At 42.7% G+C, this 26,115-nt stretch overlaps 1 protein-coding gene across 1 annotated transcript in view; it reads left to right on the plus strand.

Moving 5' to 3' along the window:
- Positions 1 to 26,115, plus strand: part of PIK3AP1 (phosphoinositide-3-kinase adaptor protein 1) — a 105,257-nt gene that overhangs the window by 66,139 nt on the left and 13,003 nt on the right. Inside the window, 6 exon segments of the mRNA XM_006174409.3 lie at positions 5,963 to 6,058; positions 12,285 to 12,319; positions 12,321 to 12,486; positions 15,341 to 15,406; positions 17,250 to 17,455; positions 20,467 to 20,539. Of these exon segments, the coding sequence (XP_006174471.2) occupies positions 5,963 to 6,058; positions 12,285 to 12,319; positions 12,321 to 12,486; positions 15,341 to 15,406; positions 17,250 to 17,455; positions 20,467 to 20,539 (642 nt within the window).

Here is a 26,115-nt window from a genome sequence, read left to right on the forward strand (position 1 = left end):
GCCCCTGAATCTGTTAATATGCTAGATTACATGGCAAGGGAGAATTAAAGTTGCAGATGGGATTAAGGTTGCTAATCAGATGGGCTTAAAATAACAGGACTATCTTGGATTATTGGGTCGGCTCTGTATAATCACAAGGGTCCTTAAAAATAGAAGAAGGAATCAAAATGATATCCTTAGGATCAGCCTCTACCTGTGATCTGGGCTGCACAGCGTAAGGCCAGAAGGGATTGAAGAGCTGCTAGAATTTCCCCCATGGTGTTCATTGCTGAGCCTTCTTATAAAGAGCATGATGAGCCTCAGAAAAGCACACAGTGATGGGTTTAGGGCCTCCAAGTCAGGTCTGGACTACAGTGGCAGAGCCTTGGCCAAGGAAGAAAGAAGCCTGCAGCTCTGCCTGGCCAGCACTTGGTGTTTGGGAGCCATGATCAAGTAAATGCCTGGCAAGTCTTATTTGTGAGTCAGATTTCCACACATTATTCTATGGTAAAGAATTAGGGCTCGTTATCTTAAGATGCCCCCATACTTTAAGTATACTCAAATACATATTGGTTGGGTGTAATTCTTTATTAGGAAATGTATTACATGTGATATTTGAGAATATGTGTGGAAATTCAGATATTAGAATTAACCTGTAAACATTCATTACTCTGAAGGAGGAGACTTGACTTCCAACAAATAATTACTATTAAAAAATATAAATTGAGTCCTCTTTTTAAAGTTGTTCCTTGCTTAAGACATTAGCCTGCGTATAGAATTTAATAATAGAGATAATAATAATAATGGTAATAATAGCAGCTAGCATTTATTTAGCACTTCTTGTATGCTAGGCATGTGCAAGATGCTCATTTAATACTGATAATAAACTTATGTGATACTTACTATTGTTACCACCATTTTACAGACAGGAAAACAGAAGCTTAGAGGATTTAAACAACTTGACCCAAGAGTTAATGTAACAGCTATCATTTCCTTTTCTGCAGGAGAATTTGACCTTCCAGTTGCCTTCCTCTCTGTTAACCTGGTAACCTGATAAGAGCCAATAAGTCAACTGTGTCTCTAGGCAGGATTGCCTGTGATAAAAATGACCCCTAATTGGTTGGTAAATTGCATCTGGAACTGGGAGGAACTGTATGTAAACTGCACTATACTCTGGGCTTCCCTGAGGGCAAAGACTCTGGATGCCTCTTATGGGGACCCTGAAGCTATGCCTCAGGAGTTGCTAATGTAACTCAGGAGTTGAGAAGTGCTTTGCCTATGAGACACCAAGGCACCTCCTCCACCTGCCTCATATGCGTCTTCTCTCCTTACCTGAGAGCTGCTGGTTTGGCACAAAGGCTGCCCTAGATGAGGAAGGCCACTTGGCACTGTTCTACTGACCCGTGTCCTCCCTCCTTCTGAGTGTACTGGCACCAGCTTGGCCCATGGTCAACTTGCGAGTCTCTGTGATCAGCTGGATCTAAAAGGCAGTTGGACTGGTGTTCCTACCGTCAGCAGTGGAAGAGTCAAAATTGGAACCTATGCATTTTGACCCTAGTGTCCAAGCCTCTCACCATCCTTCTGAGGTGCCTCAAAGAGGAGAAATAACTCTACTAAGGTCACAGGACTGATACTGAGCAGATCCTAGTTTGTCTACTTCCAAAGTCATACTCTTAACCACAAGTTAAGGTGTGAACTGTAGAGTAAAAAGATCTCTTTGTCACAGGTGTCTTATTTAGCCCTTGCTCAATCATCATACTCACAGGTGCATGGCTCACAGGAGTCCCTGGAAGGTGACTTGATAGTGTAAGTGGACAGGAAAGGGTCAGCGTAGGTCATTCCTGGGGAGTGACGCTTCTTTAGTTTTGCTGTTACATTTCTTCCTCTACTTTTCTCATCTCTTTCCCTGCTATCCCTTCTTCTTAAAACAAAACAAAAACAAAAACAAGAAACACTTTTATTTTGAACTACTTTTAGATTTAGTGGAAAGTTGCAAAAATAATACCCTTCCTGTATACCTTTCACTCAGGTTTCCTTAATAGTAACATCTTACATAACCAGAGTATAATTACAAAGCTGAGAATTAACATCAGTGCAATACCATGAACTAACCTCTGGACCTTGTTCCAATTTTACTCGTTTCCCCCTGATGTTCTCTTTCTGTTTGTAGGTAGGGTCCTAGATAAGGTCCCGTGGTACATGCTCTTGTTCTCCTTGGTCTCCTCCAGTGTGTGTTAGTTCCTCGGCCGTTCCTCGTTTTGACACTTCAAAAGAACACTGACCAATTATTTTGTAGAATGCCCCTCAGTTTGGGTTTGTCAGATGTTTCCTAAGATTGGACTGGAGTTATCAATTTTGGGCAAGAATGCTGTGGAAATATCGCGTCCTCCTCAGTGCATTGTATCTAGGGATCATGATATTGGTATGTCTTATTACCGGTGCTCATTCTTTTTTTCTGTCTTTTCCTTTAATCCACAAAGTATTCAGCACATTAAGATGGGATCATAGTACCCCGGGCAGAAACCCACATTATTAGTGTCATTTCAGCCAGGGCTGCTGTTGCTGCTTCCATTTTCTTCCACATTTTGTTTTTCTAACACTCTTTGAAGCGCCTTCAATTTTGCAGCTGCATTTTGGATATGGAAATCAGTTCTCTCAAACTCAACTGTGTTAGTGAAATAGCTAGACCGTGTGTGACTCTTTGACCACTGCCAGTGGGGGTGACCGATTGTGTGTGGAGGATTTGTGCTCTGGTGTTGCCAGCCTGGGGGATTTGGTTATTGGTGATTGAAGCTGCTCTGCCTCCATCAGGTTCCTAGAGATGCTTGGACCCGAGGGGGCTGTGGTTTCCTGGAAGATGCAGCAGTGGACATTATAGAGCCCACCGACTGGACCACAAAATTTCTCCCTCCTCTCATATTTAGGGGTGTCTGGTGCAAGCAGACCCTTTCCTTCAGGGTCTATTCCTCTGTGTTTTATTGTTGTGTGAATGAGGTGCTTCAAAAGGTGTCTGGGTCAGGGTCAGATGGCTGAAGGGGTGTAGGGGTCGGGGTAGGGAGGTAGAGGAGGGTCCTGCTCCCAGTAGGGCACACCCAGAGGATATGTCTTTCTTCCCAATTTTCTAACTCCATGCGGAAAATGTTCCATAAGACCACAATTAAGCAATTTAAATAGAAATCTCAAATAAGTGGAGTTTCCTGCTCTTGAATTTTTAAGGAATGAATTAAGTGTGAGTTCTTATCAGAAATTTATTTTTAAAGTTAAAATACCTCTAGGTATGTGTCAGGATCAGTAAAGTCACCCTAATTGCTCTATGGTTTACTTTATATAATTCAGTGGTGACAAGAAAGGTTCGCTGAATTAACAGTTTCCTCATTTGGAATCACAGGGCTTCAGGACTAGAGGTTATCAAGGTACATTGTAATGTCTCCACTATTTCAGGAAACATTAAACTGAAACGGTGGAAAAAGGAAGTTGGCTTCTCTTTCTTTCTTTCTTTTCAGATAATATTTAAGGTAACACAAACATGATCAGAACTCTGCTTTTATTTCCATTATTTTTTCAATAGGCTAAAAAACTAAAATATAAAAAGATGAGCAGTGAAAAAAAACTTTCTCCAGTTTTTGTCTGTTATCTTTCTAGTTCCCAGGAAACCTTAATCTTAATTTCTGATCTTAATTTCTTACATTTCCTTCCAGAGTTTCTTTTTGCATATACAAGAAAATACAAAAATAGAATCTTATTTTCCCCTCTTTGGGGGAAACAGGTAGCAGCGTATTGATTTTCAAAAATATATTTCTTCTATAGACTCATAGACATAGAATACAAACTTGTGGTTGCCAGGGGGGCAGAGAGTGGGAAGGGATAGAGGGGATTTCAAAGCTGTAGAATAGATAACAAGATTATACTGTGTAGCACAGGGAAATATACACAAGATCTTATGGTAGCTCACAGAGAAAAAAATGTGACAATGAATATATGTATGTTCATGTATAACTGAAAAATTGTGTTCTACACTGGAATTTGACACAACATTGTAAAATGATTATAAATCAATAAAAAATGTTAAAAAATGTATTTCTTGAAGATTCTGATTCATTGAAAATACGTATTCTTTCATCTCACCTCAGATTTTTAAAAAATATTATACCCACTATGAACCCCCTCTGGAATCCAATTGTCCTCCCTCCCTCCCTGAGGTAACCACTATCATGAATTCAACATTTATCCTTCCCAGAATATCAGCATGTTTTCATATGTCTAACTACGTATTTATGAATATATAGATCATATGTAGTATTGTTTTATAGGCCTTAAAACTTTATATAAACGATATCATACTGCAAACACCAGTCTGCAACTTTGTCACTCAACATTCTGTACTGTTTTGTTTTTTATTGTATAAAATTTATATTTTGATTATCAGCAGATTATCAAAGTTTTAAACAAAGTCCAGTAAGAGCTATGCTATGTAATAATGTAATATCTGGTCACTTGAATATTTAAAAATTTTTATTATTAAAAAAGTCAGTCAATCTGCTAATTGACAGGTGAGCCATAATTTATTTTTAATAACCTTTTGATTTGATTTTTGATTTGGGAATCCATTTGTACATACTTGATCATAATTACCTAGGCCTTTAAAAAAATTGTTGATAGTGTTTTTCTCATGTATGAATGCAACACAAGCCACTGTGGATAATTTGGAAAACAAAGAAAATTATAAAATAGAAAATAAAGTGTCCATGATCTGAAATGTCCATGATCTATCCATATGACTTCAGAAATAGCCACTATATGCATTTTTTTTTCACATTTTTTTATTGAGTAATAGTTATTTTACAATGTTGTGTCAACCACTATATGCATTTTGATGTATTTCTTTCCAGGTTTTTTTTCTATATAAATACAAATATTTTGTCTCAAAACTCAGATTATGCCATGTAAAGTTCATTATCCTTAACTTTATGATCATGACTTCTTTTTAATGAATATTCTTAAGAAATGTGATATAAATATAAACATAAACTCGCCAGATTGTATTTAACTGGTCCCCAAAGATCAAAGTAGTAAGGAAACAGTGTATCTGTGTATACTGATTAAATTCAATTTTTTTCCTCAAAATATAGTATTCAACTTCAAACTACACATTTTGCCTAAGCAAACAAGTCCCTAGTGATTGTGTGATATGACTTTACTGAATGCAACCTCTTAATATCAAAGCTTTACTTGTAACACAAGGCTGAATTTTTGCTCCCAAAATGCATACTTCAGAGTCACAAAGTAACAGGTCACTTTTGGTTACTCAGGTTTGAGTAGAATCTGCTGTGGTAATTGAATGGTTTTCGCACGTCTCCATGGAGTTATGCTTGATAGTGAAAACCAAAGGTCTCTGTGCTTCCTCCTTATAAATGACCAATGACGTGGATGACCTAAAAATAGAGTTCTGGCTGCTATGTTTTTGAGATGGTACTATGTTGATAGAAGTAGCTCCAATATATTGTTTTTAACTGTTGCAAAATGATCCATTGTTCAAATAAACCACAGTTTTTATTCTTTGTTGTTCCTGCTTTCAATTATTTTTTTGCAGTTTTAAAGAAGGCTACAGTTTTATATTTAAAATTTAAGCCCATTCATTCAAATGCAGATGTGCATATTTATACATTTTGAGTCCTGTGGCCCAGGAAAGGGCCTGAATGTTGTTTTCCTTTATACCCCATACTTACTGGGTGTCCTTATTGAGTAGATAAGATAACTGGATGGATGGATGGATGGATGGATGGATGGATGGATGGATGGATGGATGGATTGATGGATGGATGGATAGATAGAGGAATGAATGGTTAGGTGGATGGTTGGGTAGATGGATGGTTTAATGAATTCCTGAATCTCTTGATTTGTTGAACCTTGTATATCCATCTATAAAATGTCCTTGCCTGTGTGGAAGAACAACATATAAACTCTTAGTCTCCTTTTCCTTTAGATGTTGAAATGCTTCAGGCCAGTACATCCAGTCCAATCCCCGGAGATGGTTTTTCTCGGACCACTAAGGACTCTATGATCCGCAAGTTTTTAGAAGGTAAGTTGCGGCAGTGAACAGGGAAGAAAAAAGAGGGAAAGAGAAGCAAATGGAAGACATCGCCTGGTTCCATATGAGCGTTGTTCCACTCAAGGAATGGGCTTCCACGTACATGCATATGGTGTGACTAAAGGTACTTTATCTCTACAAGCTCCTCCATCAGCCTGTTACAAGTAAGCCAGAAATTCCCACCACTGGAGCCACTCCTCTGGATAAACACATTACCTTCAGCAAGACCTCTTTTAAATGCATGTGTTTGTTTTTATTTGACCAAAATTTATTAAGTACCTACTGTAAGCAAAGCACTGTTTTGGATGTTGGCCTGGGGGACACAAAGAAAAATGAGATATGATCAGTACCCTCAAGAGACTTTACTTTCTGATGAAGGGGGAGAATATAGGGGGATATAACACAGGTATCATTAAGTTGAGGCTGTATTGCATAGTGATTAAGAACATGGACTCTGATCTGTACCCAGTTCCCACTTAGGTTAGCTGGAAAACCTTGGACAAGTTATTTAATTCCTCTGGGTCTTATTTTCCTCAGTTGTAAAATTAGATAAATATTGTGAGAATTTAATGAATTATTGTATATTAGATCTCAGAGAAGGGCCAGGCATGTAACAAACAATAAAGGCTTATTTTGTTGTTATTATTATTACTATTGAAGGTTTCAAAGGTGGAGGATGTTGATATGAGTAATTCCTTAATTCTGTTCAATCATTTACAATATATGGTGGGGTTTGTTGATCAAGTAGGTATAGAAAGCAGGGTGTTAAGAGGATGGGAAAAGTTGTTTTGACAGTAAAGAGGAAGGAGAAATTCTGAGCAGTGGTAGACGAATTGCAGCCTGGCCAGCTGCCTGTTTTTGTAAATAAAGTTTTATTGGCACACACTGTGTTTGTTCCTTTAGCGTTGCCTATGGCTGCTTTCATATGCTAAGGGCAGAATTCAGTACTTTTGTGCTTAAGGGATCGGCACTGTGGGAATCACCTTCACCCTGCAGGGTAGACAACAACTCCCCCAGGACATTTCATTTTGTTAACATCAGAAAAGCCTTCCCAGAATTTCTTCAAGCCCTGTACGAGATATTCAAAGATGAAAAGATTGGGGCTTTCCCACTAAATGTAAACTTCCTTGAGGTCAGAGCCCTTTAATGAGTTGGGACCAGCCTGGTCAGTCCTCTGGACCCAGGACCCAGGGAAGCCAAAAGCAATCTCCCCACAGCTCAGAAAAGATGCAAAGAAAAAATTCCCAATAAATCACTGGATTGGAAATCCCAAAGGAAGAAGGCCCACGCATTATTTATTCATGTATCTTAAACAGGCATTTAATAGAGATTTGTTGACTAAATGGTGCTAGGGAGAAGAAGGAGGGAGAGAGAAGCACCTACTATGTGCAGGTACTGATATATTCCTTTATTATTTCATTTTGTCCTAACAGTACTCCTATGAGTAGGTCTCAGAGGGAAATTAGGCTCAGAGAAGTTATATATCATGCCCAAGGTCACACAGCTTGTATGTAAGTGGGGCAGAAGGCATACAAAGCCAGGTCCGCTGAGATTCTCAAAGCCATGAGGATATTGCAGTCAGGTCCCAGCACAGAACATTGAAGCCTGTCACCAGGAAGGAGGCAGAGAAAACCTGTCCCAGTCCAGGGACAGAGGGTAGGAGGCAAGCTTCTGTCCTAAATCTTTTTGGTCAGTGGAGAGCAGAGTAGGGCAAACATTGCAAAAGAAGCAGTGGAGCATGGAGGTGAAGAGCACACACTCTGGAACTAGCTTTGCTGGGTGCCAATCTGGCTCTAGTTGACTTTGGGCAACTTACTTAAAAGTGCACAAGGCTCTAGTTTCTTCATCTGCAAAGTGAGAATAATGATCGTAGTTACTCCACTGCATTGTTACAGAATCAAAGGAGATGATGTGGGCAATACACTTGGAATAGTGCTTGGCACAGAAGAAGTCCTCGGGAAGGATTTACTGTGTCATTTTGGTGCTGAGGAGAAGGATGCAGGAGCCGTTGCTAGTGAGGGCTCCAGGCCACCCTCATGCTGCAGCCCGAACACCAGGGCATGCTTCCAAGCATCCTTCAGCTTTGGGGGCTGTGCTCTCTTTTCCCTAGTCCTAATGGGATGTATAACTGAATCCCAGATGTAAAATTGAGATGACAGAGCCTAGCGCTCACTTCCTTTTCCTGCACCAACGGGTGGCAAATGAAGGTGACATCAGTGTTTTCTTAGTTGCTTTACATGGGTTTCTGAGTGGATCCTACAGGAGATGATAAAGGGGAAAGCCCTTTGCCAAAGGGCAGTACTGTTCAATTAAGGTGTGGTTGCTCTCTTTGCTCAATGACTAACAATCACCCAGCTCATTGGGCCACTGCTTTCTTTTTTTAAAAAATATTTTTTGAGATTTGTTGAGGTTTAAATAACAAAAATTACACATATTTAAGGTATATAATTGATAATTTCATATAAATATACATTGCAAAGTGATCATCACAATCAAGCTAATTAGTATTCATACCTCACATAGTTACCTTTTTTTTTTCTTTTCATCCCCCTACCCACCTCCCTTCTGGCAACCACCTGTTTGTTCTCTGTACTATGTTTCTGTTTTGTTATGTTTGTTCATTTGTTTTGCTTTTTAGATTCCACATATAGGTGAAATCATACTATATTTGTCTTTCTCTGTCTGACTTATTTCACCAAGCAGTAATACCCTCTGGGTCCCTCTATGTTTTCACAAATGGCAAGGTTTCTTTCTTTTTATGTCTGGGTAATATTCCATTGTATATATATATGCCACATCTTCTTTATTCATTCATCTATCAAGGGCCACTTAAGTTGCTTCTGTATCTTGGCTATTGTATATACTGCTGTAGTAACTATTGGGGTGCACATATCTTTTTGAATTAGTGTTTTTGTTTTTCTTCTCATAAATACCCAAAAGTGGAACTGCTGGGTCATATGACAATTCTATTATTAATCTTTTGAGGAAACTCCATGCTGTTTTCCATAGTGTCTGAACCAATACACATTCCCACCAACAGTACACCAAGATTCCCTTTTCTCCACATCCTTGCCAACACTTGTTATTTGTTGTCTTTTATATAATAGCCATTCTGACAGTTGTGATACCTCTTTGTGCTTTTGATTTGTATTTCCCTGATGATTAGTGATGTTGAACATCTTTTCATGTGTCTGTTTGGCATCCATGTGTATTCTTTGGAAAAATGTCTATTCAGGTCTTCTGTCCATTTTGTAATCCTTTGTGTTTCTGTGGTGTCAGTTGTAACTTCTCTGCTTTCATTTCTGATTTTATTTATTTGGGCCTTCTCTCTCGCTCTCTCTTTTTCCTTGATGAGTCTAGTTAAAGGTTTATCAGTTTTGTTTAACTTTTCAAAGGACCAGCTCTTAGCTTCATTGATCTTTATTGTTTTTGAGTCTCTATTTCATTTATTTTTGCTCTGATATTTATTGTTTCTTTTCTTCTTCTAACTTTATTTTTTGTTTTGTTTTGTTTGGCTTCTTTTTTTAAAATTCTTTTAGGTGTAAGGTTAAGTTGTTTATTTGATATTTTTCTTGTTCCCTGAAGTAGGCTTGTAACTTCACTCTTAGAACTGCTTTTTATAAGTCTCACAGAGTCTGGATTGTTGTGTTTCCATTTTCATTTGCCTTCAGGTATTTTTTAAATTTCTCCTTTGATTTCTTCAGTGACCCATTGGCTGTTTAGTAGCATTTTGTTTAGCCTCCATGTGTTTGTGTTCTTGTAGTTTTTTTTTTTTTTAACTTGTAGCTGATTCCTAGTCTCATATTGTTGTGATTAGAAAAAATGCTTGATACAATTTCCGTCTTCTTTAATTTAGACTTGTTTTGTGGCCTAGCCCATGATCTACCCTGGAGAATGTTCCATGTGTACTTGACAAGAATGTGTATGCTGTTGTTTTGGGATGCAATATTCTTATATATGTATCTATTAAGTCTATCTGGTCTAATGTATCATTTAAGGCCAGTGTTTTCTTACTGATTTTTTTATCTGTCCCTTGATGTAAGTGGTGTGTTAAAGTCCCCTACTACTATTGTATCACTGTAAATTTCTCCCTTTATGTTTACTAATATTTGCTATATGTATGTAGGTGCTCCTATGTTGGGTGCATATGTATTTACAATTGTTATATCTTATTGTGGGATTGATCTTTTTTATCATTATGCATTGTCCTTCTTTGTCTCTGTTACAGTTTTTGTTTTAAAGTCTATTTTGTCTAAGTATTGCTACCCTGTCTTTCTTTTGATTTCCATTTGCATTGAATACTTTTTTTTTCATCCCCTCACTTTCAGTCTGTGTGTCTCTTTAGATCTGAAGGGGGTCTTGTTTTTTTATCCATTCAGCTACTCTATGTCTTTTGATTGGAGCAGTTAGTCCATTTACGTTTAAAGTAATTATTGGTAGGCATATACTTATTGAAATTTTGTTAATTATTTTCTGGAGTTTTTATAGTTCTTTCTTATTCTTTTCTTCTTTTGTTCTTATCCTTTGTGGTTTGATGACTATCTTTAGTATTATATTTGGATCTCTTTCTATTTTTGTGTATATATCTGTTATAGATTTTTGTTTTGTGGTTACCATGAGGCTTATATATAACCACACGTGTGTGTGTGTGTGTGTGTGTGTGTGTGTGTGTATAATATATACATATATATTTTAAGCTTGATCTCTTAAGTTCAAATACATTCTAACAACCCTGCATTTTTATCCACCTTCATATTTAATGTTTTTGACTTCATATTTCACATCTTTTTGTTCTCTGTATCCCTTCACTATTTATTGCGGATATAGATAATTTTACTACTTTTGTCTTTTAACCTTCCTTCTAGCTTTGTAAGTGGTTGGTCCATTGTCTTTGTCATATATTTGCCTTTACCTATGAGATTTTTCCTTCTTAATTTTCATATTTCTAGTTGTGCTTTTTCTCAGCTTAAAGAATTCCCCTTAACATTTTCTATAAAGTCAGTATAGTGATGCTAAACTCTAGCATTTGCTTATTTATTAAACTCTTTATCTCTCCTTCAAATCTCAAATGATAGCCTTGCCAGGTAGAATATTCTTGGTTGTAGGTTTTTTTAAAAAATCACTTTAAATGCGTGGTGTCACTCCTTTATGGCCTGCAAAGTTTCTGCTGAAAAGTCAGCTGATAGTCTTATAGGAGTTCCCTTGTATATAATTGTAACTACTTGCTTTTCCCTTGCTGCTTTTAAGATTCTCTCTTTATTTTTAATGTTTGTCATTTTAATTACAATATGTCTTGGTGTGGATCTCTTTGGGTTGATCTTGTTTGGGACTCTCTGATTCCTGGACCTGGATGTCTGTTTCCTTTCCTGATTAGGGAAGTTTTCAGCTATTATTTATTCAAATATGTCCTCTACCCCTTTTGATCTCTTTTCTCCTTCTGGGACTCCTATAATGTGAATGTTAGTATGCTTGATGTTGTACTAGAGGCCTTCTAAATTATTCTAATATTTTAAAATAGTTTTTTCTTTTTTTCTGTTTGGTTAACTGATTTCCACTACTCTGTCTCCTAGTTCACTGATCTGTTTCTTTGTATCATCTGATATACTGTTGATTCCTTTTTGTGTATATTTAAATTTCAGTTATTGTATTCTTCAACTCTGTTTATTCCTCTTTATATTTTCTAACTTTTTGTTAAGCTTCTCACTGTGTTCATCTGTTCTTCTCCAGAGTTTACTGAGCATCTTTTTGATCACTACCTTGAGCTCTTTGTCAGATAGATTGCTGACCTCTGTTTCACTTAATTCTTCTTCTGGGGTTTTATCTTGTTCTTTCAATTGGAACATATTTTTCTGTCTCTGATTTTGCCTAATTCTGTTTTTATATTTATATGTTAGATAGGTTGGTTATGCTTCCTAATCTTAGAGAAGAACTTTATGTAGACGACGTCCTCTGGGGCCCAGTAGCACATTCCTCTCTGGTCACGAGAGCTGTATGCTCTAGTATTGCCCCCTATGTGGGCTAGGTGGGCCCTTCTTTTGTGATGGGGCCAACCACTGTGGGCATGCTGGTAGATGGGGCTGGCCCTACCAGGCCCTGTCTCAAGTAGAGGCTGCCAGCCAGTGATGGATGGGGCTGGGGCTTGGGGTGGTTGGCTGTGGGGCCCAGCAGGCCACAGGGTTTGGCAATTACTTTCAGTCACCTTTTTCTATGTTTCTAGGCAACAGCATAGGAATGGCCAGTTTGGAGAGGGACACGCACCAGTCTTGGTCAGGAGGAGGAAGATGTTTACCACACAGTGGACGATGATGAGGCCTTTTCTGTGGACCTGGCCAGCAGGCCCCCTGTCCCAGTGCCCAGGCCAGAGGCCAGTGCTTCTGGTACTCACCACCTGTCCGACAATGAACCATACATTTCTAAAGGCAAGTATGGCAGGGAATGATGCCCAGTGGGGTCTTCAGAGCCTCCCAGCAGGAATTCCACGGATCCTCTACCTTCTGAACCACTGCTCAGAGACCGTCCCCTTCCGAACGGTCTTCAACCAGCTGCAAGGGACAGAGTCAGAGCTTGGGGCTGATTCTGGAGCTAGGCTAGGGGCAGTGATCAGATTCAGTTTTCTGGCCTTCCTGGAGGCATTCATGCACAGTATGAAGACAGAGGTAAACAAGATTTTCCTCTACTCCAAATGGCAAGAGCTCTGATAAATTTTATCTCCTGAAACTCTTCTTCCTCCTCTTCTTCTTGTTAGTAAATTTTAATAGCTAACATTTATTGAAATCTACCCAGGGTACTCTATCTAGAACATGTCATTTAATCTTTACAATAATCTGTTAGGTAAGGGCCATTATCATCCCCTTTTTATGGATGAGGAAAATGGAGGCTTACAGAGGTCTAATGATGACCACATTAGAAGAGCTGGAATTTGAACTCAGGGAGTCTGACTCCCACAACTCTGGCTTTCAGGCACCATGCTGGGCTGTCTACCTACCTACATTGATACAGATTGGTGAGAATTGGGTTTTGACTTCTTCATAATGATCCCTGGGACATTAGATGCTTCTAGCATTGTCAGTTTCACTATCTTCTAGGACTTGATTTTATTAATATGATTACAAGTAGTTTAAGAGTATGAGACTTGCCAGATCTGTGCACATGACCTCCATTTCATTTTTAATAGTGTAAGCAGGTTGTGGAAGATGTGGCAAAAGATCATAAACTGGAGAAGGCAGCCCTCAATCAGAGCTGTAGAGGTAACAGGGCTAGAGTTGTCAGATAAAGTACAGCATGCCTAGTTAAGTATGAATTTCAGACAAACAGCAAATAATTTTTTAGTGTAAGTAAGCCCCAAACATTGCACTCTTTTTTGCTTTTGGTTTTGCTTTGTTAAATCTGGCAACCCTCAATTGGGTAGAAGTACAGCTGAGGAGTATTATGTATTGCCGAATGCCGTCAGTGCTCGTGGTTTGCCATCCCCTGGGCAGCATCTCCTCTGGTGTGTGTAGCAGACACCGGTGGTGCCCAACCCACACGCCTCTAGCTCTTTACGTTTCTGTGCCTACTGGCTGGACCCTGCCTGTCAGAACCTGTGTCTTGGCCTAATGACTTCCTCTAGCAGCCAGAGCCTGCCTTGCCCTCTTTCAGGACAGGCTGGAAGAGTTGGGGAATTATCACTTCTGGACGCCCCCCCACCAGCTGCTGACAGAATGGGGTCGGTGGCTGACTACCCTAGCTTACTGACCCCTCTACTGGGAGAACATCAAAGTGCATGTTCTGCATTGTTTTCCAGAGCCCCCCAGCTTGCCCACCATGGTGATTCACTTGATAACCCCCTGTTTTATTTCTGTATCCACTTCCCTGTCATTTCCATCACCACCCACATAGACTACTTGTACTTGGATCCTTGCCCCCAGATCTCCTTCTAAGGGAACCCAAATTAATAAGCATTGAAATATATACTGATAATGCCTAAATGGCCGGAGGTGGGGAGAGGGTGTTGATGGCCTAGCTTATGGTGGGGAAGCAGTTGGGACAGGTGATTCCTAAAGAGCCCTGTTGGACTTGCTAGGAAACTGTGGGGAAGCAAAGGACAGGAGAGAAGCAGAAGATAACAAAAAAGGCAGTGATTTGGAGGCTAGAATACCTTAGTTCAAGTGCTAACTCTTACATTTTTCAACTGTAAAGTATGGGACATTAGGTAAATAATTTGACCCTCTTTAACTTTAGTTTCCTCATCTATAATATGGGTATCATAATAATATATGTGTACATTGATGTATAATAATACTCTGCCAGAGCCTTATCATGAAGGTCAGATGAAATAATGCATGGGAAACTATTTTATAAACTATAAAAAAAAACTGTAGAGACATCACTTGTATTAACTAGCATGCCAAGATATTGCTGACCTATTGGCATTAATCTCAGGGTTTAGATGTGAATAATGTTAAGGAAAGCTAACATGGAGCGCTTACATGTGCCAGACACTGTTCTAAGCACTTTCTATGTGTTAACTCATGTAATCCCCACTACAACCCAGTGAAGAAGGTACAATTATCATCCTCATTCTACAGATCAAAAAACTGAGGCCAGGAGAAGTCAAGCGTCTTATCCAAGATTATATGGCTCATAAGTGGCAGAGCCAGAATTTGAATCCCAAAGTCACGTGTGGAGCCCTGGGAACCATAACCACCATGCAGTACCACCACTAAGTGAACGTTTGTCAATTTCCAGCTTTCCTATGAGCCTTTATGGGTCCACTGCACATCAGTGACTTTATCCAAGTCCCTTTAGAGTTGTGTACACATTTTACCTGCTCCACTGCTCCGAGTTCTTTCTTAGGACACTTGTTGTTATGCTAGGTGGCACTTCCTTTTATTCTCAAACTTCAGGGCCTTCCATGGCTCGCTTCAGGTATTCAGGGATCTAGCACACGTCCTTGTTCACATTACCCCTTTCTTTAATGATCTCTTAAATGCTGATCATGTCCTCTGGCTGACTTTGTCTTTCTGGTTTGAGACTTTGTCTGTATGATCTGTCTTCATTTCATAATTTCTATTGCTTCTGCTCATTAGTTGCCTCCTTCTAGAGTTTTGGTTTATAAAACTGTGTATAGTGGTCCAAGTAAGATGTGACCTATTATTATTTTTTTTGGCACAAGATTTTGGTAAACTTTTTTCTGGTAAATGTATAAAATATTACAAGGCCTTTTAGAAAGGCTGTAAATCAGATTACCAAATATCTGATTTTGCTTTACTTAGATTATTCTTTATCTCTTAGTTTTTGCAGAAAAAAGCCAAGAGCGGCCTGGGAATTTATATGTTTCTTCAGAGAGCCTCAGGAAAGGTAAGCCAGATGTCCTTAGCTTCCTTTCGTATAACCTGGACTCTAGGTGGTTGAAGTGTTTACATTTCAATAATTTTCAGGTGTAACAGCTCCTTGGCATTGAAAAACAGAGAGATTCAAGTGATACCTTAGGTAGAACTGTTCTGATGGTAAAGGAAGAGGAGATTGGGGTGCTTTAGAAAGTTGCAGAAATTGATTGTACCAATAATATTCCTGCGCCAGAAGGTGTCTATAATAACAAACAAAAGTACAGCTTAAACATTGAGACTGATGCCGTCGGATGAAAGTGGGCGGCCCAGCATCCAGTCTTTACCTGGTAGGTTTAGCCCTGTCGTGCTGTTACCTGACCCTATCTGTATGAGCTAAAGCATAGTTTAATTCAACTATATTTGAGAGACATTTTGCTTACCATTAGGTAACATTTTTCTTTTTTTCAAAAGATCTTTTAAGGAAGTTTGAAGAGATAAGTGATTTTTTATTCTTCATTAATTTCCTTGTGCCAAACAGAGGCAGTCAGTATTATCCCATTGGTGATTCTTTTGAAAAGGAATCATGACACCATCTAAACATTTGAAAACATCCCCATGGACTCCAGCAGTAGGAGATTGGAACTGGTTGGCTTGTGCATTTTTTTTTCTCCTCACATTCCATCTCCCAATACAATTAAAGACAGCCTTGAAAAGGGCAAATGTAGGAGAAAGGTGTGTGAGTGTATGTAGACAGATGAGTGAATGGTTGGTAAGAATGATAGATAAGCTTCTTGGAATTTTTTTCAATACGGGTGAAGTCATCTCTTTTTCCTTAATGTCACCTCTCTGAATCGCAATGCCCAAATGGGGACCTGCTGGAGAAATTTAGAACCAAAGATAGCCCTAAAGGAAATGAGCAGTAGAATGTCAAGTTGGTTTCACATGCCCCAGTGGCTCCATCACCTCTGCAGGTAGCTTGTTCCCCACAGAACTTAGTGAAGTCACAGCCTGAGCAAGAGGGGTTGGTTTCGTATTTCCCTAGACTCTCCAAAGCAGGGAACTATACATTTTTTGTTGGGAGGAGAGGTTGGCACGGGAACAATCCAAGAAGAGCCAGTTGGGTCCCAGCAGGTAATTTATACCTGGTGACATTGGACCTGGGTCATGATCCCATTAGCATTTCAGTCTTCTCTGGGATCTCGTGCCCATGGGTCCATAATCATTGTGCCCCATGCTGCTAAGATGGGGAGGGCTGGAAGTGGTGCTGGGAGAAGCATCCTGGTTAGGCGTTCCTGTATGTTCTCTTTTGGGAGTGGAGTTTAGTCTAAAGCAGTGGTTCTCAACTAGCAGTGATTTCTCCTCCACCCCACTCCTCACCCTGCCAGAGGTCATTTGACAATATTTGGGACATTTTTTGTTGTCACAACCAAGGAAGTGGAAGCTATTGGCACCTAGTGGGTAGAGGCCAAGGATGAGGCTAAACATCCTACAGTGCACAAGACAGCCGCCCCCGCAACAACAAAGAATTATCTGGTCCAGATTGTCAATAATGCCGCAGTTAAGAAACACTGCTCTAAATTACTCTCTGAATCACTCCAGTAATTCAGGCTTGGGGGATTCTGTTGACTCATCCAGTGGATGCCACACCTCCCTAAAATGTTGTGGCCTCATCTACTTTGGTGCAACAGGCTTTGAAATTACTAGCTGCTTCCCTCTCCTTGACTCCACGTCATACCTCCCACTTCTTGGTTCCACATGTAATTGTTCTTTTGAGACACGTCCTCTTGAGCCCGTTAAGCCTCATTAACCCCACTCATCCGGTCAGCTCTCCCCAGTGGGGGAGCTGTCAAGCTGAGTTTCGACATCCTTTCCAGAGCCACCTGTCAGACCGTGGAGGGACAGGCCTCAGTCGAGTGTATATGACCCTTTTGCTGGGATGAAAACACCCGGCCAGCGGCAGCTCATTACCCTCCAGGAGCAGGTGAAGCTGGGCATCGTCAACGTGGATGAGGCCGTGCTGCACTTCAAAGAGTGGCAGCTCAACCAGAAGAAGCGGTCTGAATCCTTTCGCTTCCAGCAGGTAACTGGCTCTGGGTGGAATTAGGTTCACATCTGTTTCTCTGCTAGGCAGTGGAGGAGAGCTGAGTCCATGGCTGTCCTGTGTATTGTGGTAACTGCACACCTGCGGCTGCTTGTTTGAGTGTCCTGGTGAGTCAGTGCGTATGTGTATCTGTCAGCCGCAGTTTGTAACCACATGGCTCCCTGGCTGAGGCTGGATGGTTTTTCCTGGTGTTATGTGGCTACAGAGCAGGAACCAAAACTCAGCTGTAAACTGTAATTCTGCGCCTGCCACTTCCTCTGTGTGTGGCCCTATACTTTTGCTTTCCAGCTTTTTTCTTTTCAGAGGCCCTCTCTCTGCTCATAGTGCCAACACTCCCACAGAACTATCACACTTTAGAACTCAAAGAGAACTTGGACAGCTCCCAAGAAATATGATTAAGTGAACAAAACAAGTAGCAGACATAAAACTACCCAAGTTAAACACACTCGGGTGGAGGTCATAGCTCAGTAGTAGAGTGCATGCTTAGTACACACGAGATGCTGGGTTCAATCCCCAGTACCTCCATTAAAAATAAATAAAATATAAAGACTGCTCTAATATACTTTAAAAAAAAAAAAAGCACACTCACACACACACACACACACACTCCGTAGGCATGTGTGCAAACGCAAGGCGAAGATCCGGGAAGGGCCACCTCGTGCCCATCCCAGCAGTTCCGGCTCAGGAGGAGGCTGGATTGGAGGGCTAGGCTGTGAGAGGACACTCTCGCTATTTACACAAGGATATACAACTCCATACAGTGAGAAGTGGGGATGTGAGTCCTAAAGCAGCATTTGTTCAGCTCTGACAACAGTCTGGGGCACTGTGCTAAGGGCTGAGTCGACCTACTCTCCTCCGCCCCTCACAGCATGCACGTGAAATGTGTCATTGCTCCCATTTTATAGACAACTGAGGCTCAGAGAGGTGAAGAGGCAGAGTCAGGATTCTCATGATCCCTTTCTCACTCCAGAGGCTAGGCTCCCTTCACTACATCTTCTGCCTTCTGAGTGCTCCCTAAACAGGGTCACCTGCTCTGCGGGCTGCCTCCCTCCCTCTAGGGGTTTGAATGCAGGAACCCAGGGCCTTCCTCACTGGGGAGACCCAGGCTGCAGTGCTGCTAGGAACAGGCTGGTCCTAGGCAAATACAGAGTTTCTTTCTCCTTGCCAAGTTGGTGCCACGTGGCAGGTCTTTTGGAGCAGCCCCAGCTCCAGAGCTAGGCAGCCTGAGTTCAGTCCTTGTTTTGCCTGTTGGGGCTGGATAACCTTGTCCTCTCTGTACCTCCGTGTTCCCATCTCTGAAATCTGAAGGGAGAGGACTAGATGATGTAAACCATGTGAAGCTATTAGCATGCCCGGCACATAGTAAATATATAACAAATGTCAGCTATCTTTTTTTATCCACATCCAGGAGGCTTCTTGCCTTCCCATGAACTTGCCTGAACTCTTGTGTGTAGCAGATGACTGGATTCATGTTAGACATGGCAGAGAATCCCAGTCCTGGGAGCTGAGACTACTCCGTGCTCTGACAGCCTCCTGGTACTTCTGGAGTGCCCTCCCCTCCATCCAGGGACTAGAGGGTGTGAAGACCATTCCTGGACTGCCCTGTCATCCTTTCCTCCACTCTCTGTCAATCCCCCTGACTCCTTCACTTCTCCCTCCCACCAGCAGGCTCCATCCAGGTTCCCTTCTCAGTGCAGGTGTCTCTTATGTCTGTCTCCAGTAACAGCCACCAGCTGAGCACTTCCCTGAGGTGCCCTAGACGTAACCTGTGGCACGTCCAACAACAAACCATCCCTCAAGGCTGCTTCCCTTTCCTGACTCCATGTTTCTGTTCATTGCACTGTTACCTTCCAGAGGCTGAGGTGCAGACTTCAGAATTTCTTGGGCCCTTCCACACTCCCCTATATCCAGCCAGCTGCATGTCTTGCTCTGTCACATTCTTCGTCTTGCCTCTGCTCCTTTCTTTGCATTCCCAGCCACGTTCCATGCTGGCTTGTTTTGCCTGCATCTGCCCTATCACATCATCTCCATGTGGGTCTCCTTGCCTCCAACTCCTTTCCTTCCTCTCTGCCAGACCTTAAAGCTATGGCCAGCCCACAATTTCCAGTGTTTCCCTGCTGCTTCCTGGACCAAGCTCAGTCTCTCAGCTGCAGTCACAACCCAACCAACCTTTCAGTCCTGCCTCCTGTGGCTCCCTCATGGAAACCTTCTGCTCCAGCCCGGTGGTCTGGATGTTAGTCCCTGGGGCATTTCCCTAGACAGCTCAGACACTTAACTTCAAGATGGTTGCTGTTTATTGACTAAAATAGCAACAAATTTCCACCCTCACATGTCTGTTCAACATTTATTGAATGAACACAATAGAGAAGACTGCAGAATTATAGAAAAGTACAAGACCTGGCCTCTGGCCCATTGAGAGTTCACAGTACCTCCAAAGAGACAATACCCACACACGCACACACACACATGCACATACACACACACACAGAGGACAAGGCAGCATAGCCCAGTGCCAGATGGCATGGGCAGCACTAAAGACTGGAGCAATCTCGGGGAGCTTAGAAGGTGACCTATGCTTGGAACAGACAGAGTCATGGAATCTGTGTTCCTCGGGGTCAGGGGAATGGTGTGAAGACACAATCTTAGAGTCAGAAAAGTGGGTAGAGAGTTTGTGAGCAGGTAAGAGGCTGGCTTGGCCGAGGGATGTGCAAGAAGGGTGATGGGTTTATAAGACTGAGAAGGAGCTGGGAACCAGAGAGGAGGGGAGACACTTTGTTGTGGACAGGGTATCTTCTCTTCAGGCACAGCTTCTAAAAGGATGTGGATTTCTCTGGGGGCCGATTGCAAATGCACTCAACCTCATTTGCATGTTGGAAATGCTATTGCAATGTGATATATCTTGCAAATAGCATAAAATTGGAAAGAAACTCTAATGCCCAGAGGGTACAATTCTGGTGTATACTTTAAAAATAAACTAATTTTTTTTCCAGGAAAATCTCAAACGGCTGAGAGATAGCATCACCCGAAGACAGAGAGAGAAGCAAAAATCAGGAAAGCAAACAGGTATGTGGCTCCCTGGGGGTGCTGCACGGTGAGGGGCTTCACTGTGGTCTGTTTCCTTGACTGTCCTTTCTGCTGGGGCCCAAGTGGGCAGACAGCTTGCCCAGCACCTGTCACCGTGTTTACAGATCTGAGTCCCCCACAAGGGTATGAGGTCCTTTGGGGCAATGACTCTGTCTTGTTAATCCTGTGTACCAAGAAACTGGCGCATGAGGCATGTCAGCAGATGAATGAATGGATGGCTTGAACTCTGCAGCTCTCCACCCCCACCCCTATTCAAAGAGGATGATAATGCTTTCTCCCCAAGCACCTGACTCTCCTCTTGGTGTTTAGGAAAATGCTTTTTTTGAGCAGACAAAGGAGAAAATCCCATTCACATAGTGTCTGTTTCTGACTCAAGCAGGAAACTGTGTCGTTGGTGTCCACAGCATATACTGCTTTAGAAGCCTGGTCTCAGGTGCAGCAGGGCTCCTGCTGTGAGTAGTGGGGTCCAATAGCAGGGCCATGGATTCCAGTTGGGCACACTGAGGACCAGACCCCTGTGTTCCCCTTGACCCACCCTCCCCCAGGTACTACTCACCTGGCACCACCGCCCCTGAGCAAGGAGTGGGCATTTGCCCACACTACATATTCGTTCTGAGAGCCTCTGGCATGGTGGGTCTCTGTGATTTACACTGGCCAGGCTTATACCAAGAAGAGCTGGCAAGAAAAGGCTTTCAGAGAAACTCAGCTCTTGAATGGAGCCCCGTTACATAAAGAACTAAGTCTGTGTATAACTTCTGTAGTCTTTCTCCAGCTGCCATCAACAGCCTGATTTCCCACGAAATAACCGGGTAACAGCCCGGTCTTCAAACAGGAAATCTTCCTGCCACAGGCCCCTTGCTTATGCCTCTTCCTCCTCACCTGTATGAACCTACTGGGCTGCAAGATCCAGCCCTGGCAGCCCCTTCTCAGTGAAGCCTTCCTGGACCACTCCTGGCCATTGTACTCCTTCTTCATCTGAGCATCATTAGAACCTACTATCCCTTCCATTCATCTGGCACTTCTCTTTTGCTGCCTCTGATTGTTGCTACTTCATTCCTTCAAGCCATCAGCAATTCCCAAAAGTTGTGCCTCCAAACTACATGTTAAATCTGATCATTTCTGACCACTTTCCATGCCACAACTGCATCTAACTGCATGCACACCATCATCTCTTCCTGAATTAATGCAGCAGCCTCTTCAGTTGTCCATTATTACTCCTCTACATAGTCCTACAAATCATAGCAAATGACCTTTAAAAATAAGGAATCAGATGCCACTCCCTTGCTCTTGTCCCACCCAGACTAAATCCCACTCCTCACTATGGCCTACAGGCTCTCCATGATCTGACCCCTGAGCTCATCCTCCACTTTCCCCCACACCCCATGCGCTAATCTCAGTGGACTCCCTTTTGTTACTCTATTAAGCCAAAAGCATTCTCCCCAGGGACTTTGCACTTGCTGTCCCCTCCCCCCCGACTTCTTTTCCCACATCATTCCCCACAGGCTCTTTTTCGTCCTTCAGAGATACCTTCTCTGCCATTCTCTCCAGAGCAGCCCTCCATGATTCACTTCCTATGCCATTGCTCACCCTCTTCTCACAAATCATAGACTGGAATTATCTTATGCTTCTATCCTTATGGTTATTTTCCACCCCTTCCTCATACCTACTATAAGGTCTCTGAGGGAAAGAACTTGTCTGTTTTGTGCTCTGTTGAATCCCCAGCGTGTAGCACAGGACATTGGTGGAACTCAGTAAATCTTTGTTGGAATGGTTGATTTGAGTAAAATGTTTGGTGACACCATTCACCCATTCCATAAATACTTCCTGAGCACCAGGCATCCAGCCAAATAGACCCGTAAGACATGATCTTTACCATCTGGTAGCTTTTGAGCTAATCTTTTATTTGTGTAGGTCTGGTTTTCTCTGCTAGAGCCTGTCCCACAATGCCTAGCATAGTGTTTTGCATACAGTACAGTACTAGCTAGAGAATATTAAAGATTTTGACAACTTGGAAGAAGAGGGGTAAAGGGGCTATAACCATGGCAGAAGGTCAGAGGGGTCATCCTCAGGCACCTGCTTGGGTGACTAGGTTTTAAATGTACGCTGCCACCTAGCCACGCTCATACTTGTCTGCCTCCGGATTGAGAGAAGGAGAAAGGAGAGAAGGCAGAAAATCTGGTTTAAGAACCGCACAGTCATCCTAGGGTCAGACAGTAGGGCTCCAGGTGGTAGACGGGCTGAGGTGCTTTTTAAAACTAGAGCACATGAACTCAAAGATGGAAAGAAGCCTTGGTTAACATGGGACATTTCAAGCTTTTAAATATACTCATCATCAAGAAAGCTGTGATTTGGTGGAAGCAAGCAGTGCTTGAAGGCTGGGGAGTCACAGCGTGGGAGTCCCGTGTGCTCAGGTCGTCTGGGCTCCAGAACCAAGCTACTGGTGTCGCCACACCTGGGCCACCCACCCAAGCTCCATCTGGGGCCACTGCAGATACTCAAGCAAGACAGACACGCATACCGAAGAGCAGGCTTCAGTCTGGGGGCCTGCAGGACTGAAGTCAAGTTCCTGCTCTCTGTTCACCTCTAACTAGCTGGGAACCATGGGCAAGGTACTTCACCTCCCTGAGCCCCAGTCCTCGTCTGCAAAATGGCACTAATAAAAGTGCCCACCCAGTAGGGTTGCTGCAGAGGCTAGATGAGTTAGGGTATCACTGGGGTCCTGGCACACAGAGCACCCTAAACACCGCCTGCGCACTGGCTGGCGTCCTCTCAGGCAGGGCCTCCAGGGAAAGTGCGCTGGGCTGGGACTCACCACCCAGGGGCCAGGTCTGGAATCATGGCTTTTAAAACATTATACAAAGTTCACCTAAGGCTACTGTAGCTCAGAATAACTGATACCCACCAGCAGCTCTAGTCTAAATTAGAATGGTCAATGTCTAAATGTTTTCAAAGGAGCATGAGTCAGGTGCCCTCCCGTCCCTGCCACCCTATTCCTCAAGAAGCAGACTCTCTGACTAGGATTTGGAGGGGGGAAGGCAGGAAGGGTTAAGTATTTTTTACTTTTTACACAAGGGACTTTTACTAACGTCCTAACTAGTAAAAGATTAAACTGTCTGATTTGACACTGAACAAGAATGGCTGGGGACCACAAGCAGTCCACATGGGGAGAATGCTCTATCCAGCAGCACCAAGAGTCTCCCTTCATTTCTGTTTTCTATTGTGGTAAAATATACATTACGCAAAATCGACCCTTTGCACCTCAGTGTACAAGTTGGTAGCAGTAAGTACCTTCACAATATTGTGCAGCCGTGAATACTGTCTGTTTCTTCCCTGACAAGGATTTGAGGGCAAGTCACTGATGTGGGATTTCCCAGGGAGCCCAGCAGAGGGTGGGGAAGTGAGAGAGGAAGGGAAGGCAGCCAGCAGCGTGCAGTAGCACTTCATCTCCCCAGAGATGCTGGGAGTTGATGGAGAATACCCTGGAAGAGTTATCCCTCCCAAGGGACATTTAGACGCCAGCTCCTATGTCTTGGGTTGAGGCCTGCCAGGGAAGGAGTGCTGTAATCTGGCTACCAGAAAAAGCTCGAGCAGTTGGAAGTTGGACCCTGTACTGCATGGTGAGGCCCAAGGGCATCAGAGCCAAAGAGAAGGCATCGTTAATGAAGGTTGAGTAAATGTGATATACTAGATAATTGCATAAAATTCGATTATATATTTAGTAACATTCTAGCTTGTAATTGCCTGTTCCAGGGATTTTCACACAGATGGGCCCAGTGCTGCTGCATCCGTGCTTGTGGGGGAAGGGTAGGAACGGGGAGGGGGGTGAGTCGAGGATGGATTGGAACAGGGTTTGGGTCCACTTATTCTACTGCAACCATTGCAGCTCCCTTAAAAAAAATCCGTTTTCCACATTGAGCTGCTGTTTTCTCTAGAGGAAAGAATTCTGCTTCACACACACACACACACAAAACATTTGAAAGCGATTGACACAGGATAACATTGACCTATAGGAAAATGAGGGTTGATGAATGGCGTTTCTGCTGAAGGACCTTTTCCAGGAATGGCGACCACTCTACTCAAGGACTGACTCTATTCATTTGGAAACCTCATTTGCCTTAGAAAAGAAAAACAATGAGTATTTTTCTTTAATTTGAGTTAAAAGAACAAGGACGATTAAAAAGTAAGAGTCTGTTTGTAATAACTTGCCAGTCTTTCTTCAGCCCTAGGAGTTGTTTTGCTCTCCCTGGGGTAGTGCAGAGAGCTGACACTGTAGGAAATCAGCAGGGCTGGCCTGACTCGTGACTTGCTGAACACCCCGGCCCCAAAGAGAAAAATATCAGTGTTTGTGTTCTGGACATGTCTGTGACCAGTGCAGGGCAGGACCAGGAGGAGCAGGCTGGGTCCCAGGAAACCTGGGTTCTGATCCCTGCTTTGTCACTGATCACTTCATGAGCCAGGACTTTTAACCACTCTGTGCCTCAGTTTCCTCATCTGTGGTTACACGTGACTCACCTGCTTAACGGAGAAGCCAAGTTCAAAGGAGGGATAACCACACATGTGAGTGCACTTTGGGAAAAGTGCTACACGATAGAACGATGGTAATTATTCTTCCTGGCACTGTTCCTCTATCCAAAGAATATCAGGATTTTATGGACACTTACACTGGATCTACTTGATTTTTTGAATGTTCGACTTCCAACTTTTTTCCCTGTGTATTTTACTTTCCTTCCTTCTCAAACTAGTGGAGAGTCAAAAATTGCCTCATTGAAGTGAATTAAGCAGGCGGGAACCTCCCTTTCAAAGGTTGCTGTTAAACAGCTAGGTCAAAGCTGGGGGTGAGGTGAGGAGTGTGTCACCTGTTTGGGCTCTGAAACACTTTGGGCTCACACCCACGTGCGGGACACCGGCTAGTCTCTGTCCGAGTACTTCCAAACTTGGGCAGGTGTTTCCACTGCTCAGTTGTAACCAAGAGAGCCCAAGAATGTGTAAAAGATCTGTGTTGGACACGAAAAAGACCTCTGTTAGACAGAGACCTGGAGAGCTGTGTTAGTACTTGGAACAGCCACCACCCTTGGAACTAGAGTATCTAAAACCAGGAAAGCTAGAGCCCGTGCAAACCAACAGTCCATCCTTTTAAAATTCTCTGTGCACTCGATCTGCCCTGCCCTCACACTTGCTCTTTCATTCTGTTCTAGTTCACCCATTCGCCCTCCTTGGCAGGGTTCTGGCTTTGGCAAGCGGAGCCACCTTGCCGCTGCGCTCCCTGAGCTTCCTGCTGCACCCGAGCGCAAGGGGAGGTGATGGAGGAAGTGGCTCCTCAAAAATAAGAGCACACGTCCCCCCAAGTACACCTGAGCTTCTACCTCTTCCCAGAGGCCCTGCCTCGTAGCATCTGGGGTAGAAATCTAGGGAGGAAGAAAGACCAACCACTGGGCAAGGCTAAGCCAGTGAAGAGGCAGAAGCAGAATCCGTCTTTCTGTGTCTGTGTGGCCTTAAACCACTGGCCAGACTTGCAAGTCACAAAATCTTTCATGGGTCTGATGGACCTCCTTTCC

Source organism: Camelus ferus, chromosome 11 (genome assembly GCF_009834535.1).
Source record: "Camelus ferus isolate YT-003-E chromosome 11, BCGSAC_Cfer_1.0, whole genome shotgun sequence".
Taxonomy (NCBI): Eukaryota; Metazoa; Chordata; class Mammalia; order Artiodactyla; family Camelidae; genus Camelus; species Camelus ferus.